We start from the raw sequence: 11335 nt of genomic DNA on the forward strand, positions 1-11335 counted from the left end.
AAATAATGAATGTCTGAAAAGACTGATGCTGTTTGACATGACCACTAAAGGCCCCTAACAATAAATCTGGTTGTAATAAGCTTACACAAATGATGGCTGTGATCAAGCATTATGGCAGTACAGTCATCAGTACAGCATCCACCTAATACACTGGTACAAAAATATGATATTCATTGAAAAAATGTGACATGTATTCTCTTTGACCTTTCTTACAGCGCTGCTTTGCATCAGGCTTTTGTTTAGTTTTCAAACTCAAGCTGTGAAAACCCCGGGGACGTTATCAGGGTTGGTTTATCACACAAAGTCCCTCATTTTCTTCACAGGCTGAAACCTTGTCATCATGATGAATAAAACCACCTGTGCAGTCTTGGTTTGTCCTTTTGACAAATGTGAGAGAAACATAAGATGACATGTCTCTATATGGTTTATAGTTTTTTTTTTTGTTTGTTTGTTTTTTTGAGTTTCAAGGAATCCATTGTACAATTTGACATATGTGTTTAAAGATATACAGTGTAACATAGTTTTCAGCCAAGATTATGTGGTCATTATGTGGTTACTGCAACATGTACAGGTGCCTTTAGGTTATCTCAGTGGAGTGTCTCCTAAGGAAATAAACAGCATTAAATTCAGCTGTAATTGGGGCCAGAGCTAGCTTGTTTGAGGAAAACATAGGTCTTGAATTTTGGAATATGTTTTAACAAATTCCAACAAACATCAGGTGTAAACCAAACACAGAATTCCACAAAAAGAACCCACAGCTACAGTCAAGCAATGGTGGTGGTAGTCTGATGGTGTAGGGATGTTTTGCTGCATCAGGGCCAAAGTGACCTTGCACCTTGACCTTGCTTTGGTAAGAGTGGCCATAACTGAGGTAAACTTGAATTTTGCCTCTGTCAGAGAATCCTGAAGGAGAGAGTCCGCTCATCAACTATTATGGTTATGCAGCAGAACAATGATCCTAAGAATAAGAGTAAGTTGAACTCAGGATGACTCAAAAAGATTGAAAATTTTAAGTTTTAGAGCAGCAAATACCATGAAGTAGCTTTTAAGTTCAGGAGCTGATTACTTTTTCACATTCATTATTCACGTATTGAATAACCTTTTTGATTCAATAATACAACGAACATTTCAAACTTTTGCTCAGGTTTACTTTGTTTTATATTGGAAGTCTGAAAAAGTTTAAAATAAGATATACAAAAAAAGAAGAACTATTGGGGGGTCCAATTTATTTTTTTACAAAATTGTACCGTGCCTCAAAGATGTGTATTTGTAATTTCTGTTTTTATTTTTAAAATAGCACACTGTGCGTTTTAACATCATAACTAAACTAAGTAGCTTTCCTCTGTTTCCAACAAATCCCTGTCATCTCCTTACATATCCAGGGTATCCATTACTCCCCAACCCATCCACTAAACCCTCAGAGCAGCTGTCCAGGTCACTGCACATCTACACACACAAGCAGCCAGATTACAGTGACATGGCACAAACAAGCGGCGCTAAACCAACATCGTCATGCTAGCCACGGACTCCACATCCACTGTGATAAGCTGCAAACAGCTTTAGTCTGAATTTTAATTTAATAGATTGAAGTGGCAAGAGGAAGCAGCAGATGTGGTGTTTGGCAGTGAGCATTCAAACCCAGAGTTGTGGAGAGAGTTGAGGAAAAACCCACAGACTACTAGTGTGTGTCCGTGTGTGCTACTGAGAGTATGCTTAAATAGTAGTAGTCATTTAAAACAGTGGGTTACATTATCATGCAGTGATGCTTTATGTGGAGCGTTCAGCAAAGGCTTTGTGTATGTTATATCTTTATATGTGTGTTAATGCTTTTGTGTCTGTCTGGATGTTTGATCATGTGGAAAAGTCAGTCTCTGGGGGTGATGCAGTGACAGGTTAAAAGTTAAATGATGTATTCATTTAAAACACACCACACAGACATCTCAGGTTTGTTTCATCAGTCTGCTGGCTGTTTGCTGCCTGCAAGCAGAAGCTCTTCATTAAAGGAAACACACTGCTTCAAAGCTCAAACATATCTCCTCATATATACATTGCACTCAACCACAATCTGTTTCAACAAATAAAACTCCAAAATAAGAAATTAAGTAAAAAATACAATACAATACAGCTGTCGTTTGTCCCTCTCATCTCCTACTATCCACAAATGTGCTTGCTTAAAGAGCGCCCCCCATGGTATCAGGCACATGTTGACATTGTACACCAAAGGGTCTGTCTCTTACAGTGGCAACAAAAACATCCTGGAGCACAGCTATTCGAACATTTTTGTTGGGTTTAGGGACGAAATAAATTTGGTTAGTTTAAGTAAAAAATATCATGGTTTGGCAAACAATCCCTTCTTTCTTAATGTTGCACATCATAGCACCATGTTCTCTTTTAGTTGTTTAATGCTGCTGGTACAGAACAGACTCATATTTCTCACAATTCAAATCTAATTATTTTATCATTAATATTTCAGTTTAAATGACCTACTTCCATAGTGGACATTCTTAAACAAATTTGTGTTTAATAAAAAAAAACTTTCTGAACTTTCAGGAAGTCAGGATTTAAGTGTGGCTGCCCCCAGGGCCACTTAGTGGATTTAATCCAGCCTGGTTGTCTTAGAAGTATCTCCCATGAATTGCTGTTGTTAATTCTAAGCACATAAAGTGACTGTGGAAACAGAGAAAGAGGACAGTGGGCATAGACCTATGAGGATGGAGAGCTTGAAGAATATAACCTCGTTTTTATATTCTCTCCCATGTGAAATTCTGTGTTAAATTCAGTATTTCTCATTGGTCAGAAAGTAAGTGATGTAGAGTTTTAATACAGTTTAAACACACTGTCTAAAAACACACCTCCAGGAAATGGGGAGAGAGAGGGTGTGTGTGTGTGAGAGAGAGAGAGAGAAAGAGAGAGAGAGAGAGAAAGAGAGAGAGCGAGAGCTTGTGTGTTGAGAGAGAGAGTCGCGGGCTCCATAAGGGACCATGCATTCTCTGAAGCAGTTTACCCAGACTATGGACTCCATACACTGGTTTGCTTTGTGAAGTGGAGCGGAGCTCAGGCTGGGAGCTTCTATTAACTCTCTTTTCATCTCTGCTTCATGTCCCCTTCTGCTCCTCTGAACACAGCGAAGGAACTTCATCGGGAGCTCCCGAGACGCGCTGCCGGACTAGAGTCTCAGTCTGACAGGTTGTGTTTGAGAGGAGGGAGAGGGAGATGCGGAGCAAACCGTTGGTGACCTGAACTTCCTTCTATTGAGGGACGATTATGTCAAAACCTTCTAGCACAATGACCCTCTTCTCTGCCCGCAAACCAAGTGAGACCATCCTGAAAATGCAGCTGAAACAGAAGCGAGGTTCGGAGGCAACGGGCGGGATGCGGACTTGTGCCCGGTCTGAGGTCTGAGCGCAGCGCTCTGCGGAGAGACGGACAGACCGGCTGGATGTGCAACATTAGGACATGCTGCTCTCCTGGAGGTAGGAAATACGATACTTCACTAGACATTTGATAACTATTTATCTTTTTACCTTTAAATCTTATTTAATTCTACAGTATAAATAATGTGAGATTCATTTTTAGCCCGAACTTCTTGTCATAACATTTGCCCGAATGCAGCCATAATAAATGCAACGATTGTAGTTAGTACTTTGTTGTCATAGCCATGAATTTTTTTTTATGTATTTTTTTTTTTTTTTTTACATTTTTATTACTAACATTTAGCATGTCTCTCTATCAGGTAGAAAATCAAGAAACAGTGGGTTATAAAGAAAGTCCTGATCGATATGACTTGAAATGGACTGTCTTTGTCTCAAGGCCCGATCCAAATGAACTACCCACCAGATTATTCTCTAGGACAGTTCTGCTCTTTGATGTGGGCTGTTTTTGTATTTTCTGAACATTTAATATAGGTCATAGGATTGCTATCAAAGACCCTGCTGACAAAAACCATAGAGAGGTCAGGTCACCATAATTAGACTCAGTTTGTTGCCTTACCCCCCCAAGGAACATTACATAACTATTGAACTGTCTTGGCCACAAATCAATGCAGTCTGTCAATTGGCTGCTGCTGCCTGGTGCCATTTTATTAATCATCACCACCACCCTGCTAACAACCACTAATAATATATTATCATGATTTCCTTTGTGAGGAGCAGCACTACAGGAAGTTGGATTTATTTTGATTTCAATTAGACTTATGTGTATACTAAACTACTGCTGTACACATGGAAATCACTTCTCTTTATTTTAATTGTATGACCTTGTTTTCACAGCAGCACCTTTCCTTATTGCAAGAAGCCCACATCGATCTTAGTTTTGTCTCTGTGCAAGGAATTTGTCTCCTCTCATCTCTACGGCTATGTTCTTCACTCCTCTTTACCAGCACAGCTAAACTTATCAAGTAGAAGTTTAATAACATCTAATTTAGCAGTAATGACGAGCAAACATTTGGCTTTGTAGTTAGTTGTCTTGCAATATCTTCCTGACAACTACTCTTTATATTTTCCCTGGAGGATGCTTCTCTCCTAGTTCCAAAGGGCAGGGCACTATCCTTCAGGGCTGGACTAGGTAATAGATTCATGGTGCTCATCAGCGAGCTGGTCAGCTCCTTCAGTAACTCACTTCACACCTCATTGCTCACAAAATGCTTTTGGCTGCCATGTTTTAATCCTTTGAATTTGGCAGTTTTTTACATGTTCTTTTTGTCAGTTTGTTCACGTCCGTGGTTATCAACTAGGAAGGGAAAAAGAGTGCTCGAATCCGCTTAGTGTACGTTTTCATTTTAGATTTGCGCTCCCGTTATTAATCTCCACGTAGACTTTAAACTTGTTTTTCCCACCATTTCACCACACCTTTGCCCTCAATGTCTTTTTAAATATCCTTTTTTCTCTAGCTGTGTGTCTGAGGAATATGTAACAGATCTTTAAGTCATTTGTATGCACACTGCTCTGCTCTCCCAATTTACAATGCCTCACTTTGCATTTGTGGAATAGAAAAGGGGGGGAAATCCTTTGGTGTTTAGTGGAAAGCAAGCATTTTGTGGGGAAAAAAAGCTGATTTAACTTTTTTCTTATTCTTCTTGCAACAGGTTTTTGGATCCAAATGTCAAGCCCCAAAAAAGCTTTATCGCTCTGGAACCAGCAGTGTGTGACGTGAAAGGGAAAGGAAGTGAAGAAGAAGACATCCAATGATAACCCTCTAGTGTGTGGTACATGGCTCTCTCAGTGCTGAGAAGAGAGCTCTATGTGGTGGTAAAAGAAAAGGGTGCGTGAATATGTGATGAATTTTACTAATGTCTCCCAGCTCAATTATGGACAGATGCTGGTGAAGGAATCATATTGTTTAAAGACCACTGCAAATGGAGTGGGAAGCTTTGGACAACTAATTACCAAGGAATTACTCAAGACCCTCTTCAGCCCCAGGTTGACACAGTGGCTTTGTTAACCCCCCAGGCGAAATCTAATGACTGTTCTGTTGGATTGTTTTGAAATCTTACTTTCTTACTTTTCTCGACCATTTGGTTTCTGTCTTTTTTCTGATCTGTTTGAAATGGAGTTACAGTGGCGATTTTGGAATAAGGACTGGGCCTCCTTCATAAGGCCGTGGATACCTATACTGTTAGGCCTTCACCTCCAGTTCTCCCGGGCCTCTGACTGTCCCGAGGAGTGTCGCTGTGATCGCACCTTTATCTACTGCAATGAGCGGAGCCTGACCTCAGTGCCTCTGGGAATTGGCGAGGGTTATAAGACCCTCTACCTCCACAACAACCAAATCAATAATGCTGGGTTTCCCTTGGAGCTCCACCATGTTGCTTCTGTGGAAACAGTGTATCTGTATGGCAACCAGTTGGATGAGTTCCCTATTAACCTGCCCAAAAATGTAAGGGTTCTCCATTTGCAAGAGAACAACATTCAGACCATCTCTAAAGCAGCTCTAGCTCAGCTTCTTTGGCTGAAAGAGCTACATTTGGATGATAACTCCATTTCTACAGTAGGGGTGGAAGAAGGAGCATTCCGTGAGGCAGTGAGCCTGAAGATGCTCTTCCTCACAAAAAACCACCTGAGCAGTGTGCCTATAGGGCTTCCAGATGATCTAAAAGAGCTTCGACTGGACGAGAACCGGATTGCAGTTATTGCTGAAGAAGCATTTCGGAATGTCACACGTCTTGAGCGCCTCCTATTGGACGGAAACCTGTTGACAGATGAAGGGATTGCACCTGGAACATTTCAGGACTTGTCCACCTTGAAGGAGCTGTCCCTGGCTCGCAATTCTCTCACTTATCCCCCCCCCTACCTCCCTGGGGAGGTGCTTGTCAAGTTAAACTTTCAGGAAAATCAGATAAACCGCATCCCTGTCAGGGCATTTGCGGGGCTGCATAAGTTGCAGAAGCTGGATATTTCAAACAATCAGCTGCAGTCACTGACAGAGGGAGTCTTTGATGATCTTATCAGTCTCGGACAACTTACTGTTCGCAACAACCCTTGGCTTTGTGACTGCAGTGTCAAATGGGTGGTTTCATGGCTTAAATCTCTGCCAGCCTCACTCAATGTGCGCGGATTCATGTGTCACAAACCCGAAAAGTTCCGGGGCATGGTGATCAGGGAACTCGGTGCTGAGCTGGTCCAGTGCCCACAGAGCACACTGAGAGCACCCTTGTCCACCTCAGCAGCCGACTCTGCTCTGATCCCATCTCTGTCATCCTCCACAGACTCCCCTTTAGTCACACGTTATGTTTCCTCCACCTCCAGGCAACCCTTCTCCACAATACCTACCCTCTACCCTATATATACAACCAGAGAGGGGGGATTGAGGACTAAGCAACCTTTGGATCCTCGAAGGGAGACTCTACAGGTCACATTTGCCATACTGAATGACTCTGCTATACATGTCAGCTGGGTGGCTGCCTTTCCAGTTACTGCCTACAAGGTGACATGGGCCAGGATGGGCCCCAGTCTGACAGGGGACACTGTCAGGGAGAGGGTAGTGGGTGGGGATCACCGGGGGATCCGACTGGCCAATCTTGAGCCAAAGTCCACCTATCGGATCTGTGTCATTCCCTTGGATGCATTTAATAATTATCGGCCCAAAGATGATACTGTATGCACTGAAACTGTGACCACTGCAGCCTCGTTCAACCCCAACAAAAGCAAAAGACCATCAGGGCCTGAGCAGGCCACACAACATGAAACCAGCTCACCTTTCCTGCTGGCTGGGCTGATTGGTGGGGCAGTGATTGTGGTGCTCATTGTACTCCTCAGCATCTTCTGCTGGCAAATGCACAAGAAGAGCTGCTCCAAGTCCTCCAGCAAGTGGAAATACAACCGTGGTCGGAGAAAAAATGACTATTGTGAGGCAGGCACCAAAAAAGATAATTCCATACTGGAAATGACTGAGACCAGCTTCCAGATAGTCTCACTCAACAATGAGCAGCTCCTCAAGGGAGATTTCCGCATTCAGCCTATTTACACCCCTAATGGGGGCATCGGCTTCCGAGACTGCCCCCTGGGGAACAACAGCACAGTCTACTGCAAGAACAATGTTTAGGAGGCAGACTTGTGTCACACATGATAGTTTTGCAGTGTCAGGAGCATTTTTACTTAAAACTACACACATTTTACTGGACACTGTACAGTGTTAATATTATTTGAAACCCATGTGTCTTCAAGAAATGTAATTTATACAACAGGCTGGATAATATGTTTTATATAACAATATTGGATTTATATATTCTTTGTTTCTTGAGTTGTGCTGTTTGAGTTCTGTGCAGACCTGACAGATTTTCAATCAGGACTGATTTATTCCTAAATATTAAGGCTGGGTTTAATTTAGATTTTCATTACTAATAAATGAATTTGAAGTCATTGCATACTGTGAGCCAACACAGAATCCACAATAATAGTACAGAAACCAGCTAGTTGATATTTTTACATAAGAGAATGAGAAAAGAGACAAGTGCAAAAAAGTCACAGTTGCCACTAGAGGGCATAGTTTTCTGGAAACAATACAGTCCACAATATTTTTCCTGCCACTGATTTTACCTTCTGCAATACATTCTTTAAATGCACTCAGTAGAGATGCATAATGTTAGTTAGTCCCTGCTCTGGAATTAGTACAAATGTGTATGCAAATTGATTTTCTCTGAGCTTCAAAAAGGAAATTTAAAGCTCACAGTCATTAAACATGCACAGAAAGTGGCAGGTTGCACTGCTTTGGCCTACTTTTCAATATTAATACATTATAACAGTTTAAGGGTCATGGTAATAGCACTGGCTGTGTTGGATGGTGGATGTCACAGTGAGCAGCAAAAAAGCACATCTACCATCTTCTGTATGTTTAAAACCAACTCTTTCTCCTTTTGTTCAGCAATTGTGTGTGCCTTGAAGTTATCAGCTTACAATGTATTTTGAATCCTTGTTTTTGCACAAAAAGGTGTACTGTACTGTATATACATTTAATTCTATTGTTGTTAAGGAATCTTATTGCTCTTGATTATTTATTTACCTCAGTACACATTTAATTAAAAACATATCTTCAAAAAGTGAACTTACTCCTTATGATCTCTCCCGGAATGATCTTCTTTCTTCTTCTTTTCCTTTCAGCTGCTCCCTTTTAGGAGTCGCCACAGCGAATCATGTGCCTCCATCTAACTCTATCCTCTGCATCCTCTTCTCTCAAACCAACTAACTTCATGTCCTCTCTCACTACATCCATAAATCTCCACTTTGCTCTTCCTCTAGACCTCCTGCCTGGCAGCTCCAACCTCATCATCCTTCCAGCGATATATTCACAGTTTCTCCTCTGAACATGTCCAAACCACCTCAATCTGTCTTCTCTGACTTTATCTCCAACACATCTAACATGAGCTGTCCCTCTGATGTCCTCATTCCTGATCCTGTCCATCCTCGTCACTCCCAAAGAGAACCTCAACATCTTAAGCTCTGCTACCTCCAGCTCTGCCTCCTGTCTTTTCTTCAGTGCAACAGTCTCTAAGCCGAACAACATTGCTGGTCTCACCACCGTCTTGAACACCTTTCCTTTCATTCTCGCTGATACTCTTTTATCACACAACACACCTGACACTTTTCTCCACCCGTTCCAACCTGCCTGCACTCGTCTCTTCACCTCTTTTCCACACTCTCCATTGCTCTGAACCGTTGACCCTAAGTACTTAAAGTCCTGCACCTTTGTCACCTCTGCTCCCTGTAACCTCACCGTTCCCCCTGGGTCCCTCTCATTGACACACATGTATTCTGTCTTACTGCGGCTAAGCTTCATTCCTCTGTTTTCCAGAGCAGACCTCCACCTCTCTAGATTTTCCTCCACCTGCTCTCTGCTCTCAGTACAAATCATAATGTCATCTGCAAACATCACAGTCCACGGAGATTCCTGTTTAACCTGTCAGCCTGTCCATCACCAGAGTAAGCAAGAAGGGGCTCAGAGCAGATCCTTGATGCAGACCCACCTCCAACTTGAACTCCTCTGTCACACCTACAGCACCTCACAACTGTCTTACAGCTCTCATACATGTCCTGCACCACTCTAACATACCTCTCTGCCGCTCCAGACGTCCTCATACAATACCACAGCTCCTCTCTCTGCACCCTGTCATACGCTTTCTCTAAATCTACAAAGACACAATGCAACTCCCTCTGACGTTCTCTGTACTTCTCCATCAGCATCCTCAAAGCAAATACTGCATCTGTTGTTCTCTTTCTAGGCATGAAACCATATTGCTGCTCACAAATGTTCACCTCTGCTCTTAGCTGAGCTTCCACTACTCTTTCCCACAACTTCATTGTTTGGCTCATTAACTTTATTCCTCTGTAGTTGCCACAGCTCTACACATCTCCGTTGTTCTTAAAGATTCTACTGCCACCTCTCCTTGACACTTCCATACCTCCACAGGTATTTCATCAGGACCAACTGCCTTTCCACTCTTCATCCTCTTCAATGTCTTTCTCACTTCACTCTTACTATTCTTTGCTACTTCCTGCTCCACACCAGTCACCTCTTCTACTCTTCGTTCCCTTTCATTTTCCTCATTCATCAACTCTTCGAAGTACTCCTTCCATCTTCCATCTTGACTGAAAGTATTACAAAATGCTCATGTCAGAGAGCCCCGTGATAGCAGCAGAGGTCTCTTTGGAGAGAAAATGAGCTTTTACAAACTCAAAAGTCATAATGAGATTAAACTAGATTAAATGCAGGTGTGGGCATATAGATTAGCAGTCCATGCTTAATCTTTGCCACTTTACAGTGCATCCATTCAAACAATACCCCATAATGACAATGTGAAAGAAGTTTGTTTGAAATCTTTGCAAATATTAAAAAAAGAAAAAAGAAAAAAATCGCCTGTACATAAGTATTCACAGCCTTTGCTTAATACTTTGTTGAAGCACCTTTAGCAACAATTACAGCCTCAAGTCATTTTTGATTGTGATTTTACAAGCTTGGCACACCTATTTTTGGGCAGTTTCTCCCCTTCTTCTTTGCAGTACCTCTCAAGCCATCTGGTTGGATGGGGAGCATTGGTGCAGAGCCATTTTCAGATCTCTCTAGAGATGCTCAATCGGGTTCAAGTCTGGGCTCTGGCTGCGCCACTCAAGGACATTCACATAGTTGTACCTTAGCCACTCCTTTGTTATCTTGCTTGTGTGCTTAGGGTCGTTGTCCTGTTGAAAGATCAACCGTTGCCAAGAGTCCAGAGCACTCTAAAACAGGTTTTCATCAAGGATGTCTCTGTACATTGCTGCGTTCATCTTTCCCGGAATCCTGACTAGTCTCCCAGTTCCTGCCGCTGAAAAACATCCCCACAGCATAATGGTGCCACCGCCATGCTTTACTGTAGGGATGGTATTGGCCAGGTGGTGAGTGGTGCCTGGTCTCCTCCAGAATGACTCTTGGCATTCAGGCCAAAGAGTTTTTTTTTTTTTTTTTATTAAATAAGAGAATTTTGTTTCTCATGGTCTGAGAGTCCTTCAGGTGGGCTGTCATGTGTCTTTTACTGAGGAGTGGTTTACTTCTGACCACTCTACCATGCTTGGTTGGTGGAGTGCTGCAGAGATGGTTTTTCTTCTGGAAGGTTCTTTGTCTCCACAGAGAAACACTGGAGCTCTTTCAGAGTGACCATCGGGTTCTTTTTCACCTCCCTGACTCAGGCCCTTCTCTCTCGATTGCTTAGTTTTTTCAGTTGGCCCCGCTCCAGGAAGAGTCATTTATGGATGATGGATGAGGCCACTGTGCTGGGTTCTTCAATGCTGCAGAAATGTTTCTGTACCCTTCCCCAGATCTGTGCCTTGATACAACCCTGTCTCAGAGGTCTACAGATAAATTCTTGGAC

The 11335-nt window shown here is 42.4% G+C and overlaps 1 protein-coding gene across 1 annotated transcript; it reads left to right on the forward strand.

Moving 5' to 3' along the window:
• Nucleotides 1-2933: 2933 nt before the first annotated feature.
• si:dkey-87k14.1 (leucine-rich repeat transmembrane protein FLRT2) lies at nt 2934-10855 on the forward strand. Its single transcript, XM_067480730.1, has 2 exons — nt 2934-3473; nt 5084-10855. Exon 2 carries the CDS (start codon nt 5458-5460, stop codon nt 7537-7539), a length of 2082 nt encoding a protein of 693 aa, XP_067336831.1. The 5' UTR covers nt 2934-3473; nt 5084-5457; the 3' UTR covers nt 7540-10855.
• Nucleotides 10856-11335: the final 480 nt, after the last annotated feature.

This window comes from Channa argus, chromosome 16 (assembly GCF_033026475.1).
Source record: "Channa argus isolate prfri chromosome 16, Channa argus male v1.0, whole genome shotgun sequence".
NCBI classification, from domain to species: Eukaryota; Metazoa; Chordata; class Actinopteri; order Anabantiformes; family Channidae; genus Channa; species Channa argus.